The 18,038-nt window shown below is 44.8% G+C and overlaps 2 protein-coding genes and 1 non-coding gene across 4 annotated transcripts; 1 reads left to right on the top strand and 2 right to left on the bottom strand.

The window, feature by feature from the left end:
• Window positions 1–1,007: 1,007 nt before the first annotated feature.
• LOC123118021 (U6 spliceosomal RNA) lies at window positions 1,008–1,111 on the bottom strand. Its single transcript, XR_006457652.1, has one exon. It is a non-coding gene; the product is annotated as a U6 spliceosomal RNA (small nuclear RNA).
• Window positions 1,112–3,318: 2,207 nt separating this feature from the next.
• On the top strand, window positions 3,319–6,479 carry LOC123111122 (cytochrome b-c1 complex subunit 6-1, mitochondrial). The gene is made up of 4 exons (XM_044531810.1): window positions 3,319–3,500; window positions 5,036–5,120; window positions 6,027–6,116; window positions 6,193–6,479. Coding segments are annotated over exons 1-4 (210 nt in total). The 5' UTR covers window positions 3,319–3,498; the 3' UTR covers window positions 6,226–6,479.
• A 259-nt stretch (window positions 6,480–6,738) lies between these two features.
• Window positions 6,739–15,284, bottom strand: LOC123111121 (serine/threonine-protein kinase STY46). Of its 2 annotated transcripts, XM_044531808.1 has the most exons (15): window positions 14,878–15,282; window positions 14,020–14,134; window positions 13,353–13,429; window positions 10,505–10,577; window positions 10,102–10,212; window positions 9,392–9,442; window positions 9,139–9,275; window positions 8,947–9,054; window positions 8,714–8,787; window positions 8,299–8,474; window positions 7,989–8,084; window positions 7,615–7,695; window positions 7,462–7,512; window positions 7,238–7,378; window positions 6,739–7,130 (listed from the first exon to the last, which is right to left on the bottom strand). In XM_044531808.1, the coding sequence occupies exons 1-15, from the start codon at window positions 15,111–15,113 to the stop codon at window positions 7,074–7,076; spliced, it is 1,584 nt and encodes a 527-aa protein (XP_044387743.1). In that variant the 5' UTR covers window positions 15,114–15,282; the 3' UTR covers window positions 6,739–7,073. The 2 variants fall into 2 exon arrangements, with proteins under 2 accessions (XP_044387743.1, XP_044387744.1); XM_044531809.1 differs by lacking the exon at window positions 10,102–10,212 and having other exon boundaries at window positions 14,878–15,284.
• Between the last annotated feature and the right edge of the window lie 2,754 nt (window positions 15,285–18,038).

Below are 18,038 nucleotides of genomic sequence, written 5' to 3'. Positions count from 1 at the left end.
CTATGCAAGAGGGCCGTTCCTTAGTGGCAACGGTCCTCGACGGCGATGTTGGAATGGACGTGGATGTCGGTCGAGACGTCCGGGAGGACCCGAAGGAGAGTCCCGTGGAGGACCTTCCGATCCCGGAGTCCCCTGTTATTGGGTTTACGCGTGTCAATAACCCTAGTGTCCAGGCCTCGGAGGCCCCCGTTGTTTGGTCTATGGGAGATCCTACTGCCTCTCCCGAGAATGCCCGGGAGGGAGCCATTGGTCTAGACGCACAAACCCTGCCCCCCTCCCCCGTCATTGGGTATGCGGAGGGCCCAGGGCTATTTCCAGCAGTACCTTAAGCAACGGTCTTTGCATCCTAGTAGCTCTGGCAGGGAGCCTTCCAAATGTCGCTCCCTCTACGGGAGAGCGCGACAGTCGGCCATATAGCATCGCACACCATGCGGCCACCTCCGTAGTGGAGGAGATCATCCGGAACTGCCTCATGCTGGCAGTTCAAACTGGGCCCTAGGGCCGGTACTTCATCTGGCGGGAGCTGTTTGCGCCGGTACACCCTCCAACAGACTTTTCCGTTCGATGTGCCGGGCAGTTGACCGTTTCGAGGCCAACCTGGCAGGCGAGAGGGCGGCTATGGCCCAGTGACGGGAAGCACTTGTCGGAGCATGGGAGGTATTCTTCGCCCAATCCATCCGTGCCGAGCGGGAGAACAAGGAGACCCGGGAGCAGGTGTCCCTAGCCCTGAAGGTGGCCAAGCCGATTCTTCAGATGAAGATCTTCAGATAATGCTACACCCTCCCGACATGCCAGCGCTTCTAGGCTCGGTGCATCTATGATGTTACTAACAACAATTGCCGATGTCCCCATGTACTCTCCTGCTTCGTTCCTACAGAAAGCAGTGCCGCTTCTTACGTGCCATTACGAGCAAAGGCTCCATCCACGTTAATCTTCATGTGACCCAGCCTTGACCCCAGCCGCCTCTCCACGGTTTCTCTGGTTGGCTTTGGAATGGAGGTGTGCACAAAAATGTGGACCATTACTCGATTTGTACGTGTCATTCTTACGCAGGGGCCATGCTAATCTTCTCTGTATCATTTCAATTATATCGGATATCCCCGAAGGGCAAATTTTTTTGTGTTATTGCCAATTTTTTTTTTTGAGACAATCTCGTGATGCTTTATTTAAATTGCATCAGTGTTTACAGAGATAATGGATAGATTGCTGGGGTCCTAACCAAACATGGCGACCCACCCCTAGCTTCAAAACATGCTTCGCTAGATTGTGAGCTTCGAAATTCAAGCTCCTAAATTCATGTCCAATCTTACAAACTGCAAAAGAGGCACTGTGCTCCATGATTTCATGTAGAATAGCACCATAGCTAGTTGGGTTCCTTCGCTTGAGATCATCAACTACAACCTTACAATCAGAAGCAAGGTGAACGTGTTGCACATTGAGATCATCGGCTAGTGCAAGCCCTTCCCTTATCGCAAGAGATTCCAATGTTGGAGGGTCGCTCAGACCCTTGATCAATATCGCTGATGCACCCTGAAAGCAACCATTGTGGTCGCGGCATATAGCAGCCGCCACCCCTCTACCTCGTGTAACAGCGGCATCCACATTTATCTTGCTGCATCCACTCAGAGGAGGGATCCAACGAGTTGGCCGATCGGTAGCTTGCTGCCTCCTCTCATTCCCTGGCTTCGCTATAATTTTAAGATCCCTCAGGTAAGACTTGATGAACTGGTTTGTGGATTGAGGGCTCTGAAAAACGTCCTCATAAATCGCTTTGCGTCTTGCACGCCATATGGCCCATATAGTCACCACTAAAACAGTGTACTCCACCTGGCTCAGTGCATCATGCAGATTAAAAAGCCACTTCCTCGCGTTGGTCTCCTCATTCATGCTTATATGTTCTACCAGAGATTGGTCAGAAAGTGCCCAGATGCATCTTGAGTTTGTACATTCAAGGAGGGCATGTCTCCAAGAATCGTCTTGCCCGCACAGGGCACAAGTTCTTGTTGTGGACATATTTCGGTGGTGGAGGAGATCCATTGTAGGCATCGAGTGCCTTGCTAAGCGCCAAAGAAAAACCTTCAGTTTAGATGGCACCTTTGTATGCCATGATTCAGTCCATGCCATGTTGTTATCTCGAAGGTCAGATGCACCTGCATTCTCTTCCATCCAGTTCTCCCTATGCACCTTTTTGTTCTGCACTAAGTGATAGGCTGACTTGACCGTGAATCTGCCACTGTGTTCTCCGATCCAAGCCCAGAAATCCTCAACTGCCCTCGTGCAAAGGGGCAGAGAAAGGATTGTATCAGCATCAAAAGGCAGAAAATTTGCCCGAATAACATCTTCTCGCCAGGTAGCAGTGGTGTTGTCAATAAGTTCTGCCACCATAGCTGGCGGGTTATCTGTTAACGAGGTGATCGGCCGCATCGGCCCAATCCTGGGAAGCCAGTTTGTATTCCATATATTTGTGGTTGCCCCATTCCCTATTCTCCTGATGACTCCCTGCTTCAACATCTCTTCCATCCAATATCGAACGCCAAATCTGTGAAGGATTGCTACCCAACTCTGCATCCATGAAAGACGTATTTGGATAGTAGGCCGCTTTAAGCAATCTTGCACTAAGAGATAGTGGGTCCTCGAGCAACCTCCACGCTTGTCGAGCCAGCAAAGATAAGTTAAAGATCTCGATGTCTCTGAAGCCCATTCCTCCCAGGTATTTCGGCTTTGTCATAACATCCCGCGAGACCCAAGCAGGCTTTCTCTTTCCCCTCTTACTACCCAACCAAAATTGGCGGATGATAGTGTTGATGTTATCACACAAACCTCGGGGTAATCTGAAACATGCCATAGAGTAAACCGGTATAGCTTGTGCTACTGATTTTATTAGCACTTCCTTCCCTGCTGCAGATAACAGTTTCTCCATCCAACCTCTGACTTTTTCCCAAACTCTGTCACGCAGGTATTTGAACGTGCCCATCTTGGACTGTCCAACATTTGTAGGCATATACCCAAGTATCGATCACTTAGAGATTCATTCTGAACATTCAAGTTTTGCTTGATGCTATCTCATGGAGCTTGTGGGCACCCCTTGCTAAAAAAATATGGACGATTTTGCGTGGTTGATTCTCTGACTGGAAGCATTGCAGTAAGTTTTCAGAAGGTTTGAAACCCTAGTCGCACCTTGATCGCCTTGAAATAAACATTGCCTAAATAAACACGACCAAGGAGTGCCTGGGCCAGGGAGCACGGCACGTGTGCCGGTCCGGCACGGCCCGTGTAGTTGGCGTGCCAGGTCTGGGCCGGAAGCGGAACAAAGTCCATAGGTTCCGCTAAAAAAGAGCCCATAGGTCGAGCTGTCCTTCCCGTCTCTCTTCCCCTCCATTCCTCCTCTTCTCCGCATCCACCCGAACGGAACCCTAGTCTCCCATCACTTGGATCCGGTCTTTGACATTCTCCGGTGCAGGACGCCGTAAGAATTTCGCTAGAGATCTTGCAGCTGCCATGTATGTTTTTTCTCTCTCGCTCTCTTTTTCTCGAAAGTTCTTTTTACCGCTCGTTCTGTCTATGAACTTCGATCGTTTCTTGATCTTGTGCATATGTTGGGCGCAGTTTTAGATCTTTCTCACTATCAGCGTTGAAGTATGTAACGCAATTCGCGTATTTATACCTGATTTTTGTGTCCGAAACGAATTTGTAATCTAACGGGGCATAAGAAGCATGGCGAATCAGTTATATTTGAAGGCAAGAGCGCACATTTGTATTTTTGGAACACAGTGCGACTTAAATCCCGCAATTTGAGCCAGCCGATTTTTTTCCCCACCTTGGACGAAATAGTGATGATCTCATCACCCGATTGGAAACTTGATGAATCGCTGCGTTTATCTAGGCAATAACACAAATTAAATGTTTTTCCCTGCTATAGTTGTTTTCATTATACATTTCATTAGTTGGGATCCTAGGAGTATGCTTCTAAAGTAACACATGTATTTGGTCTTGGGTTCTGATGCAATGGCTTCAAATCCGTAGGCGAAGTGAGGTTTGTCCTGACCATTAATCACGGTGGAAGTAGGATATTTTGTTTGAGCATTGTCATGCAAATAATTTGCTTTAATCCACACAATAAAATGCTCCACCCTGGTTACATTTCATTGGCATTTGACATCTCTGAATGTCTAATTATTTTTGATCGATGTAAATGTGGACATACATATATTAAACCACTACTCTAACTGCTATAATAAGGTTTTGACTGCCTGTTGTGACCACATCCGCGCAACCAATCGGTGATGCTGCTGTCACGATCGCAGAAAACTGTGCTTCACGAGCATCGTTTTTTACTTATTTAATAGCTATATTCTTCATTCGTTTTTAGTTTATGTTGTGATGGAACGCTAAATTATCTATCCTTGAGTGTGATTGACATGTACTTACATTATGCTTGTTTCATACCTCCTATATATTTGCCTTGTACATTTATTATATTGACTGCAAATTGAAATCTGCATTATGTACTTGCTTGCGAAGACAACAAGCAAAGATTTGCTTGTATAGTAGATTGTTCATATACTTATTTATAATCAACACTTTTCTGCAAGCATTAACTTTATGCAAATAACTGAACGCCAAATGGAACATTTATTAAACCCAAGTGGGTGTGATGCAAATAATGCATGTGTTCTGAATCTCAGGGGGGTCAACCTGTCTGACCATGGTGGGAACATGTTGCAGCTATTAATACTTGATTTAACTCCCAATGTATGAATGGAGAAATGCTTGATCTCTTTGTTTTATTTGAGGGAAAAGGGAAAGCAATCTTCTGGAGAACTTTTAAACAAGTTGCTGCCTACTTATCTTCAAATTTCAATAATCTTGCAATGATTGGTCGTTACTGTTCTATCTGTGTTCAGTCAATAATTCAATCTTAAATAATTCTCTGTACAAGAAAGATCATTGCTTCCATTGTTCTTGTAATGCTTGATAACAGCAAAGTTTACCTTCCAGCGTTTGGGTTTTGTAAACATGTTTTGTTTCATGACAGGGCGGACAATGAACCTATTGACCCAAAGAATTACCTTGAGGAACGCTGCAAGCCGCAGTGTGTAAAATCACTGTATGACTATGAGGTGAGTGCCACATTTCTCATAACCACAAGACAAACTATTACAGTGAATCAGTCAATCAGAAAAATAAGTGGTAGCTAGTCATTTCTTGTAAATTGCTTGCTAAACAAGCTAGGACCTCTAGTAAGCTGATCTATTTAGGATGTTAGAGCCAAACAAAATTCACTCATGGACTAACTTTCAGAAAGATGTTGCACATGGCTATAGGCTCTAACAAAATTCACTCATGGACTAACTTTCAGAAAGATGTTGCACATGGCTATATTTAGTACAAATTGCTTTTGAATATATGGCCCTAATGGCCTGCAGGATGGCAAAATTCTTTTAGACGAGTGCTTAGAATATAGCCGCATTATCAAGCACCCATGTAAGAGTGAATCACCTCGCCTAATGCAAGTGCCTATGTAAGAGCGAATCACCTCGTCTAATGCAAGCACCTAGATATAGGTTTTGTTTTGCTATAAACACTTCCATTGTGCACACTTAATAGTTTCGTTTCTACTAGAAACTGGCGATTATTACTGTTACATTTAGTATCTTGTTGATATAGGTTTTGTTTTGCTATAAACACTTCCATTGTGCACACTTAATAGTTTCGTTTCTACTAGAAACTGGCGATTATTACTGTTACATTTAGTATCTTGTTGGAATTTACTGGATGCCCACCTCAGCTTTGTGCCTAGCCCTCTAGCACACTAGTTAGTTACTGGATGAGGTGGCAGCATTCTGTACCATATGACATGGATGACTGGTACATAGATTCTGCTTTAGTTGCATGATAACATATATGGATCAGGTGGACTGTTATTTATGTTCCATTTATGCTCAACCTAGTCTTGTCAATTTATGTTCCATTCTGTCTGAGGGAACACGTGATTTACGTGTCAAGCTTGCATGCTTACTCTGCAGAGATGTGTGAAGAGAGTCGAGAACGATGAAACTGGGCAGAAGCACTGCACCGGGCAATTCTTTGACTACTGGTCATGCGTTGACAAATGTGTAAGTACAACCTGTACATCGACTAGTTCCAAACTAGTGTTCGTGGAGTGTTAATACTTTGAACATGTGTTTGCAGGTAGCACCAAAGCTCTTTGAGAAGCTCAAATGATGGATGGGATGGCGCTGATTGCCCCAGACCCCAATAAATCGATCCACTGTCCTGATTTCTGATTGTGCTGACCCTGTAACAAGGAGCTTTGTTCTATCTGTTGCTAAAACTTGTCAAAACAAGCAAACACAATTATTTTGGCAGTGGGAACAATTACTTTTATTTTGCTTGTGTAATGTTCATTCTGTTCTGTTATACTTGGACAGATGAAAGCATTTCTGCTTTACTTCAATCCATCTTCAATAATTTTTGCAGATTCAGGAACCTTGAGATATGCACTTTTTTTAGTCAGATAACTGATTGCCATGTTTTAAATCCTCTTTGGCGTACATCCCATGGAACTCGATAGCAGTGCACATCTGACAAGATAGAACCATGATTCCATCTTCAATAATTTTTGCAGATTCAGGAACCTGAGATATGCACTTTTTTTTGTCAGATAACTGATTGACATGTTTTAAATCCTCTTTGGCGTACATCCCATGGAACTCAATAGCACTGCACATCTGACAAGATAGAACCATGATTCCCGCCATTTGGCTGTATAAACCATAAAAGACAACTTGGTGTACATGATACACGAGATATAAACATCCTTCGCAACAAGAGATGGCCAAAGCAGTAAATTCTAGGGCACATGTTTACATACCAAAGCTATGACCAGTATACTCAACAGATAATTCGATTCTCTTTGTAGTAACAGTGAAACACAGCCTGAAAAAAACATTAGGCCCCAAGATGACTGTTCAAATTGTACATAACAAAAGGTAAACCAAAACCAAAAATGATATGCTACATTCCTCAACATCAGTGTTCCGGATCCTAGTATGTCAGGTATGTGCAGAGGGTCAGTCTGTCGAGGCCGAGATATCCTTCGGTTGTTTGCTCGTTTCACCTGAAGTAACCTGTAGAAGTAGAGAACAATCTACTGTTACGGCTCTTTAATTCCTGTTTTTATATCTGGTAAGGGGTATCTTTCTCTAAATACAGGCAAGAGTGATTCTGAACGTACCTGAACTTCTGCCAGAAGACCCTCTAGTTCAGTTAATATATCTGAGAAAGCAGGCCGATTTGATGGGATGGTTTCCCAACATCTCTGCAGCAAGTCTAATAGCTTGGGATGTGTCTTTTCTGGCAGCACTGGGCGCAGCCCCTAGTATGACAGTCAAGTGTTCGGATACTGAGCACATCTCACACAATGAGCATATTACGTACAAAATCTACAATACTACCTACCTGCCTAACACCTACAGCTGCTTGCAGAGGTGTCATGGTATCATATGGGATCTGGAAACCAAAGAAAAAAAAATCAACAACCTTAACAACTGCAATGATTAATCAACTATTTGTGTTTGGTAAGAACTCTAACCAGTCGTGTAAATTGCATACCTTGGACGTCAGGAGTTCCCAAAGCACAATAGCGAAACTAAATACATCTGCTTTGTTATCATAGGGTTGATGATTTATAACCTATACATGGAGCAGAAAAGCACGTTAGTATAGAGCAGAGTTTCTTGTTTTCAACCCTTTAGTAGTTGTGAGTGTGAAGATAACAATGTAAATATGATAGGCCGTAGACAATTGAATTAATACTCAGATCACTGACACAATAAACTAATCCGAATTAGTGATTTCAGAGGCATGATGTGTTTGATATCAGCAGTCTATACTATCAATTCTAGTCAGGACTTGAAAAAAACGAAATCACAGACTCATTTTGAACATAGTTTGTAACTTAGTTTGGTTTGAGTAGATGATCATACCTCAGGCGCCATCCATCTGTATGTTCCAGTTTCAGCTGTCATGATACCACCTTGATCCTGGAACCGAGCTACACCAAAATCTGCTACTTTAACAACCTAGAAAAGGACAGCACAAACAATCATCAGTTAGAATAGTCTTGGTAAAAATACAACATGCAATGCATGACCCAAAGCTCTGACGACAGATAGGAGCACCTAGATAAACACAATGTGCACCGACAGTATCCTCCACATTCACTGCTTGTCTTTGTTTTGTGCTATTGTTTTCTCTCTATATTCATGACAAATTAAAAAGTTATATGCCACGTACATGATCTTTGTCCATTAGAAGGTTTGCTGTCTTTAAGTCTCTGTGGATAATGCCCCTCTGATGCAAGTAACACATCCCTCGGCATATATCACATGCAAACTTCAGCAGAGTTGGGAGATCAACGACATTACGCTGCTTGTGCACATAATCATACAGACTTCCTCCAGACATGTATTCTGTATGAAATAAAGATAACTGTTGAGTAACAAACACACCAGTTAAGCAAAGACAAAAAAAAGATACATCCTCCTCCTCATCTTGCAAGCATAATTTCTTGGATCTTACAGCTATATTTGGCCAACATTATAAGATCATAAGCTATTGTGTAAAACATTTCCAGATCTAATTTTCTCTCTAACAAGCAATTCTTAATAAGGCTCAATATCAGATCCAGAGGATGCTGCATAAAGCTCACCTGTAATTATGCAAAATTTTGGTGGTTTTGTGCATGCACCAATGAATCGCACAACATTGGTATGATGAACTTCCCTGAAAGGGTGAAGTGATTTAGTTTTGGTACTTGCAAGGGACAACACAATTCATGTATGCTTAACTGAGAGCAGTGATGTGCTCATTCCTACATATAAGAAGATATTTAAACTTCTCCAACCAAATTACATATGCTCCTAAAATGTAAAATGTCAATACCTTAGAATATATACTTCTTGTGTAAACTCGTTCCAAACATTATTATTCAAATGCTCGGCTTTTAGAACTTTAACAGCAACATCCTCGCCAAAGTAAGTCCCATGGAACCTTCACATAAGCATAAGACATCTTAAGAAGAAAGCAGTACTGAATAAAGAGCCTCAGTAACTCGATAGTATACAATTCACTCACAAGTCTCCACAAGAACCAGAAGCAATCATCTCTCCCATCTTCAGAAGCCGCTTGTCAATTTCCCATTCCCCACCTTTTACCTGGAATGGCAGTGTTCTTTCCGCAGCTGAGGAGTGAGATGAACCAGACCATGAACCCTGTCACGCGGAAGGAACGGGTTGATTATATTGCTTCATGCATCTAACTAGCAGAAACATAATCAGAATCATCTGCATGCAAACTTCTATCTATTTTTGAATGATTGAGAATCTACCTCATTCCTTAAAACAGATGCTTCAAGTGCCTTATGTAAACCATCAGTATCCTGATCATACCATTGCAAAGTTGCCATCATTTGAGTGAATAAAAATGTAATCCGCATATAAATAGAATCACAACACCTTAGCTAATTTATTGGCATAGGCCCTGTAGTGTTAATAGACATGTATAATGTATTATCATTGGTCATTGCACCATGAGTGAGGGAGGGATGCAACAGCGTGGCATCATTGTCATGTTGTTTCCATCAGAATGCCAAGGCAGGCCTCAATAAAATTGTTGTTGGAAATACAAGTGGGATGTGGCATATTCAGGGCTACTGCTTCAGGATGTGACTTGAAAAGCTGTGTATTTCATTCTGGTTAGTGCTTCAAAAAGAAGCTTACATAACTTCTGATACTAGATTACTTGTCGGTACAATTAACTCTTCAAATATAAGCTGTATGATATCAGCTTAAACTGTGCACTTGTATTGGCTATACCCTTGCTCAAGTCAAGACTCTACGTTTTTACACGTAGCAGTGTTAACTTCATCTCAAGGTGGACTATCACCACATCCATTTGATTCTTGCAGCAATATCAAAATGTAAGAATCATCATTTATTTTGTAAAAATAAATAGGCCAGCAGAAACGCTCTAATACATCAGTTAAAAAACTTTGCATTCAATAAATGACATGATATGATGACAAGAACCTAAGATTACCTCAATGGGCCAACCATCAACAACAAAAACATCAAGAGAATAGCCATCTACGGTAGAGAAAACATGTGCTTCCCTGATGTTCAGCCCAATGTCTGATAGCAAGGCAGACAGCTGGCAGAACAGTGTAGTTAGAATAGATACTGGGGTTAAAAGGATAAAGTCTTCCAAAAAAATTATTAGCATGTATAGTCAAATACATGGTTAAACGCAGAAATGTTGTCCTTTACTAAGATTCCTAGAGTACAAGTACAAATACCAAGTAAGCAGGCATGTCAAATTAGACTTAAAAACAGCAAGCGTGAAAAAATTGATGCTTTGTACAGCATTGGTGAAAAATACTGCAAGGCAGGGAAGTTAAAAACGTATTATGACTTCAAGTTGAAAGGCATCAAAGATTGCTGACCTGACTAAGGAGCTTTGGCTTGTCAATTGTGGAGAAAACTATCTCATGAATGTGTGTGTACGGTGTGTCCTGCCTGTTAAATAGAGCCAAGAGAAGTATATTCGTAAAATTCTAGCAATAAACAGATTTATCTGGAAGAAGGCGCACATTTGTGCACATGGGCATCAAGTAGTGTTTATGCAGGTGCAAATGCATGAGTTCAAATTTTCATTATTTTGCACTTATGTAAAGTAATGGCATCACATCCAACTTGAGGGTCAGCCATTAATTCTGGAACAATTGCCATTTTGTGTTTGCATCAAAGTACATCAAATTTGGAAGAATTTAGAGAGGTTGGCCCCCCCACTGATTCCTGTTCTGACACCGTTATTGCTTGTCTACAGAAACGCCTAAGCATTTACTCTGTATAGTTCAACTGTACAACAGAAAGTCGGACAGCTATAGTGTGGATGCATTAGTACTCCTTTCATCCTCCCTTCTCCAAATACTTGGCACTTTTCAGTTTTGATCAACACAGACATATGTAGGCAAACATTTTCTTTGGTAGAATGTGATCAGATCCTTACACACAGCTGTAATATCTGAAGCGTGTAAAACAAGCTGGTAAACTTGGGGAAGGCGTATGTTTAATAGGGGTAGTTTGAGGAAGTTCATCTCAGGGCTGTATGGTGTGAAGGATTTAGAGAAAAAAAGATCAGACGTGCCTAGTCAGAAACAGAGGAAATACATCAAGGGTTGCAAATTACAAGCCTTATGATGCAAACATATAAGGAAGGCTATGCAATTACGTGGTAGGAAGACCATGAGCACACAAACTTAATGTCGTATCAGAGTTTTTTTATTTGTTTCTACACCCTTTTTTGTAAAGAATGTATATTTATAAAGCTCCTTTTGCATGCAAAAGAAGTAAAATGATGTGTTTTATTGGAACTAACAGATGCAAGAGTGCAATTTGCACCCACTTACAGAAACCACAGTAACATTTTATTATATACATGTATTTGTATGTTCCCTGTATTTTTTCTTCACGTCCAGCTGATTTTCTGGTTCTTGATGTACATCATCCTAACTCAACTGTAGGCTATTTCACCAATTGTCCTAATAGTGTTAGAGTACGTAATGGGCCTAATGGACCCATTAGTCTTAGGGTTAATTAGAGATAAGGGTCGCTTGCTTAGGGGTCAAGTAAGCCTTGCTTGGGAGTCAAGTAAACCTCTTTATATAAAGAGAGGAGATGTATCAATCTAATCAAGCAAGAATTAAGAAGGAAATCCCTTCCCTCTTGCCCGGCCGTGGGCAAAAAGGCCCCCAGCCAGCCCTCTCGCGCCCTCCTTCTAGCAGCGCCATAACAATTTGGTATCAGCTAGCTTTGGTTCGATCATGTCTTCACCGCCGCCAAGCCCGTCTCTTCCGCTGCCGGTCACCTTGTCGCTTCCGGCGACCACCACGACCGTCGCCCCGCTCCTGCCCGCGCCGGGATCCTCTGTCGCGCCCGCCCCCGCCGTCCTCACCTGGGAGGTGTCCGGGGTGCTACGGGACCTAACCCAGGCGGTCCAAGAGATCCACCAGTTCTTGGCCGGGTCCTACGGGCCGCACCCGGTTGCGCCGCCCATCGCCGCCCCCGCGCCGCCGTGGCTGCCGTGGCAGCCGCCGCACCAGGCGGCCTTCGCCGCGCTCGCCAGGCCGCTGCAGCTGCCATCCATCGCCACCACCGCCCAGCCCTGGCTGCAGTGGCAGCCGCCGCTCCTGGCGGCCTCCGCAGCGCCCGGCGTGACAGCGCAGCAGCCGCTGCAGCTGCAGCGGCCACCGCCGGTCAGCTCCGCCGCCCAGTATGGGATGCCCTACGACGGGAGTGCGACGACCTCGTTCCCATCAGCGCTGCCACCATCCCAAGGCGTCCACATCCAGCAGATCAAGTCCCTGCCGTCGCCGTCATCGCTACCCGCCACGTGTCGGCGGCGGTGAGGCTGCAGGCTGCTGCAAGCGGCCTCCTAGCGCGTCGGCGTGTGCGGGAGATGCGTGATCTACAGCTGCCACTCCTCCAAGTTGCCCTTCGCTGCGCAAAGGACCTCGATCTCGTCCGCTGCGTCGGGGATCTTGGGCATGCGGTTTCCCCCACGGGCGGCTGGCATGTTGTTTTCCCCGCGGGCAGCAACCTCAAAGTCTGCGACTTCGGCGGTTGGGGGGGCGCACCCCTCCTCGTCATTCTCAATCGCAAGCCCTCCACTCTTTCCTGTGCGGTGCAGACCAACAGCCGTCCGGCGGGGAGAAGGCAGGGTGTCACCGACAGGAGCGCACCGCGTAGCACCACTGCTTTCCGCCGCCGACCGCCACGAGGGCGCCTCTGCTGGTCGCTCTTGCAACCACTTCCAGGTGGCCATACACATGCACTCCTTTGGTCCAGGTGGTGTCCATGGGATCCAGGTGGCTGTACACGTGCACGTCCGACGTGCGGATGGTGTCCACTTTTTGTTAAAGGGTCCAAAATAAAGCGTCTCGGTCCATTTTAGGTTGAGAATAATAAAACAAGCCGAGATGTAAAAGGCTTGTTTTTAGGTGTTAGGTTTGTGTTGCGTCGAGTCATGGTTATAAGTTGGTTAGGCTGCAGCTCGAGGACAAGCTGCATGTCCAGGTGGGGTGTAGTGTTGACGTAATGGGCCTAATGGGCCTAATGAATGTAAAGCTATCCTAAGATCTACAAACAGTGCAAAGAACCACAGCCTTAGTGAAGACAACAGAAGATATCTTTTTATCAGTTATGACAAATGAGAAATAGCAATGAAACACATGTTACATTCAGCTTGGGGCTCCTCAAAACATGAAGCATCAGATAACAGTGCATGAGTACCTTACAGAGAGATCATCACCATCATCAGCCCCTTCATCAGATGCATCAGAGCCATATGCTGAATCCATGTCTTCAACCTTTAACCAAAGTTGAGAGTAAATTCCACAACTTCAATTTATATTGATGGTACTAAAGGTAAACAATCATTAATGCTTGGGACAAACATGTATAAGAGAGAGAGAAATGAGTAGAAATATAGAAGCTAAGGAACCTTCTCTGTCAACAACCATTCCATCTAAATCATGAGATATCAAATAATTATATGCACACCCAATTAGGGCACTGTAGTAGCCAAACAAACATGATTCACATAAACAATATAGCATGTATCAAGCTTCACAAATCACCTGTCCTATGACAATTTTCACCACAAGATAATCAACTGTCATGTATTATGCCATGACAGCTTAAGTCGCTTATGTACCAATATTCATTTGATACAGAATTTCTACTGTCAGGGGCACGCCGGACATAAGGCCAGTATCACCATTTCTTTCTAACTAAAATTAGCCAAATAATAACACCGAGGGAGTGTTTCTGCAGAAGCATCATATGTAACTACTAGCTAGAATCCAACAACCATCCACTAGCCAATAAAGGAAGGTACAGTTGTCACATAGCACTAATTAGCTGCTTGTCAAAAATCCAACTAACATAAGAGCTTTACCCTCAAAAAACGGACACGGAAAGCAGGGCGCCTCAGAGGATCCTTTGCTTCCGCCAAGACCTTCTGATGGACCAAGACATCTGCTGATTTGTCGACATTGATATCAAGTTGATAGCTACAGAATGAGAAAAACAAAGATGAACCAATATTAGCCCTATGAGTGTACAAAAGACAAAGAAGGAATAACTAACCGGCCCAGGAATACTGAATCCAAAATAATGACTGCAACAGCTTCATTTCCAGATATGAGGTTGTATAAAAAAGGGAACAATTCCCACAGAGAAGAGGATTTGCAAATGGCGAATACGAGAATAATACAAGAATCTAACCAATAATTCATTCATTCTATACGAACATAAAATACCAGATAACCAGAAGCATAACAAGCCAGCAACGAAGTAAAGGGCAAGCTCAGTTTCTTGGAAAAAAGAAAGAGTAAAGGGCAAGCGTCCAGAACAAGAACTCCTTTCTGGAAGATAATGGTCTGAATCCAGTAATATTCACTTGATTTAAATCGAAGCTTAGCTTAAGCCCAGAAGATACCAGTTCAAAATCGAGTGAGCACAGTAAGCCTGCTGATTACCCTACTCGACATAACTGTAGATAGAATCTAAACAAATCGAATTCCCCAGCGAAAATACTGACGGTTCAATTCCGTAGCCAAGTCAAACACAACACCACTCCCAGCGAATGAAACACCAGTGAACACTGGAAGGTAGCTCGAATGTCACCGCGGCAACAGTTTTTATATGCTGGCACGATACTAGCCATTAACCATCGCGAGACCTAATGGAGAAGCCCAAAACAATCTGAAACGCGGTCCCGAGCACAGAGACATTGGCAGAGCTAACCGATCACCTGAATGGAAGCCGCGCGAAATGGGCCTCGAGCTGGACGCGGAAGTCGGGGCCTGCCACCTCCTCGTTGCCGTCGGCGACGAGCCGCTCGAACACCTGGGTGCAGATGTCGCGGGGGGCTCCCCCGCCTCCGCCGCTCCCGCCCGACACTGCGGGCGCGGGCGGCGCCTCACGCGGAGGAGAAGAGCTCTCCCCCACGCCCTCCTCCACGCTCCCACCCTCAGCCGCCACTGCCATCCCCCCGCAAACCCTCCGCCGCCGCCCGAGAGGGTCACCGGGCGCGCATCGTCCGTCCCCTCCAAGCTCCGACGCTCGCCTAGGGTTTCGTCTCGCTCAACCGACGGCGTGTTCTAGAAGGTTCGCGGGTTGGTGGGCACTACTGGGTAGTTGGAGCACTCAAGGGAGAAGGATAGGAGTGGGGGAGGGGAAGAAAGAAGAGGAAGACGATGATGGCTCGAGTGACGTAGGCGCAAGGTGTGTGGAAGTAAATTCGATGCCATACCAGGGATAAAATGGTCTTTTCCGTGACGACGAAATGCCACACCCCACGCTTCCAGGGGCGGCTTGCCATGTGTGGTGCATTGTTTCCACGTCTCCAACAGCTGCCCTATAACATGGTACTAAAATAATAATTGAAATACAATTCTAAAAATAGAAAATATAGTTGAAGCAAAATTAATGACACAAAAATTAACTTTTAGAGTATTAAAAGATATCTTCAACAGTGGCCCCAAAACAGGGCACACAAACACCAGAACATCTTTTTGAACGAGCATTCAATCTGATCGCATTGAATATTTGATGTACGGCAAAATCCTAGGTGGCCCGATGTTCATGATTTGAAGGTGGAATCGAGGAGGGACACGAGAGAGAAACGTGATATCATAAGGGGAAACACTCTATTAGACAAGATTCACACCAAGTATTCCTCAAATCACAAGCAATACATGGGATGCATTATGATCCAAGAACAACAAGGGAAATAAAGATACAAAGGTAGTTCATTCAAATCTCATGGAGAGATGGGTCTTGAATACCTAAGGATCTTCTTCAATGGAGGTCTTGAACTCCGATGGAGTGTCTCTCTCTCTCTCAAAAGGAGTCCCGCAAGGGGAGATACATGAGCTAAGCTCAAGTGTAATTCTAACCCTAGCTAACCGTAGAAATGAGGAGGGAGGGGGTCTATTTATACGCTAGTCCATGAAGAGGTAAGTGAGAGGGAGATACATGGGCCTCTGGCCCGACATTGCGCGCAGGCAGGCGTTGGATGTCCTGCCTCTCGTGAGGTGTCGGATGTCCGGCCAAGCAATGGCCAATCTTCGGGTGCCTTCGAGTGACCTCTCGCCGGATTTCCGGCAGGGGCCCGAATGTCCGGCCGACCGTGTAGCGCCGGATGTCCGGTCGCTAATGCGCTTCGGTCATCCGTTGGTGCAACTCCTTCTCAGTTGCACAGGCGTCGGATGTCCTGCCTTGGCCCGGATGTTTGGTCGATGTAGGTTCAGCAACTTCGTCTTCTTCCGTCTTCGCTTCCACACTTCCCTCGCGGATGGCGTGTGCATTCTTTGGCACTTGCATTCCTCCTCATCATCCGTGAGGCTCCGATAATATCTGTGCATGCACACGAGAGAAGTGTCAAGTAGAATACCATCCTCGACGCTTAGCACGTGTAAAGGAGAAAGCCTTTTATTATTAATTTAACATCTCCAGAAACATTTTCCACCTATATATTATTTAGCGGTAATACCCGATATTGCCCTATAAACTCTGAAACCCATCCGGTGACCTGAAACACTTTTGGTTCCTCTCAAAACTATTTTGGATATTAACGAAACTATTTCATAAACAAATCATCGTCGCTCTCGTCCTACTAACACTTAGTAGATCATGATTACCTTAAGCTTGTGACCCTGTAGGTTCGGTAAATCATAGACATGAACGAAACCCCTTCGTTCAATGACCGATAGCAGAACCGTGGACATCCATATCGATCCCTATGAATACATATTACTAGGAAAGGGCTTATAGGTGAACCCTAATGGGTGGCGGGTGGTGTAGGGAACCCACCACTTCTAATTTTGCAAACAAGCAGTGGCAAGCGCCAAATCCTGCCCGCCAGCGCTATCCAAGTATCTGTGGAGGCCGGCCAAGATAACCCGCCATAGTTTTGCGTTTTCTAATTTGTGCCCGGCTGGCAAGCTATTGTGGCGGGCGCCGATGGTTGCCCGCCACAGTTCACTTCCTCATCAGTGGCGGGCGGCCTTTTGGACCCGCCACAACAATATTTGGGCACCCACGCGCCAAACGTTTTCAAATATTTTCAGATAGGGGGTGGCAAGTTCTGGAAGTCGCTCGTGACAGCTATATTTGGTCATGTTGCCGCCTCCCACGCTTATACTGGGGTGGCGGGTAACTCGTGTGCCTGCCACTGTTACACACGACCTTACCTACCCCAAGTGCGGCAGTTGGAGCTCATTCCAAACGCAAACTCTTTCTCCCTCCTTTCTCACTGCCGCCAGCGTCGTGGCGTCATTTGTTGCCACCGGCGAGGTCGCCGTCCATCGTCTTGAATGGCGTCAAGGAGCCAATCTTCCCCGTCGCCTGCGTCATCTGTCCCCGCCTCGAAGTTCGTCCGTGTCGTCGTGCAACGCTACCTCAAACTACTTCCCCGTGACCGTCACCCGTGCCTTCATTCGCATCCAATGTCATCATCGTCTCCGTCGAACTCGACGTCCGCCGACGTCTCCGCCATCGACCTCCGCCTCATCCAGCGCGTTGTCCGACTCCGGCCCGATAAGCACACTTTGTCGAATTTGTAGTATGGGCTTCATATGGGTAGAAATATTCATACAACATTTTATTAGTGTAGTTAAAATGTACAACATATGAATAAAAATCTAGTACAACATTTTATTGGTGTAGCTAAAATTTGTTGTATGATGTACAAATCTTCATAAGTGAATGTCTTAAAATTGAATGTGTGTGCTAGACAAAATGTATTACATGTGGATAAGCATATGGTACATTAGTTTTTTCATGATGTAGGTGTATTCATAGTGAGTGCCAATGCTTTTGCGAAGCGTGGATTAAGTTCCGTTTCGCTTAATTTCTGGCACTCAATATGTCCAATTTCTATCAAAGGTCATGCTGTTTTTTTATAAATGT

The sequence above is a fragment of the Triticum aestivum genome, chromosome 5B (genome assembly GCF_018294505.1).
Source record: "Triticum aestivum cultivar Chinese Spring chromosome 5B, IWGSC CS RefSeq v2.1, whole genome shotgun sequence".
Lineage (NCBI taxonomy): Eukaryota > Viridiplantae > Streptophyta > Magnoliopsida > Poales > Poaceae > Triticum > Triticum aestivum.
The sequence above is the reverse complement of the archived record's forward strand: the minus strand, read 5'-3'. Positions and strand labels throughout refer to the sequence as shown.

Bases quoted from the DNA above. Each gene is read 5' to 3' on its own strand.
- LOC123111122 (XM_044531810.1), top strand. The intron at 5,121-6,026 runs GTGAGTGCCACA...CTTACTCTGCAG, and splicing joins AATCACTGTATGACTATGAG to AGATGTGTGAAGAGAGTCGA. The intron at 6,117-6,192 runs GTAAGTACAACC...ATGTGTTTGCAG, and splicing joins GGTCATGCGTTGACAAATGT to GTAGCACCAAAGCTCTTTGA.
- LOC123111121 (XM_044531808.1), bottom strand. From the start codon at position 15,113: ATGGCAGTGGCGGCTGAGGGTGGGAGCGTGGAGGAGGGCGTGGGGGAG. The intron at 9,055-9,138 runs GTGAGTGAATTG...GCTTATGTGAAG, and splicing joins TCTGGTTCTTGTGGAGACTT to GTTCCATGGGACTTACTTTG. The intron at 8,788-8,946 runs GTATTGACATTT...TCACCCTTTCAG, and splicing joins CAAGAAGTATATATTCTAAG to GGAAGTTCATCATACCAATG.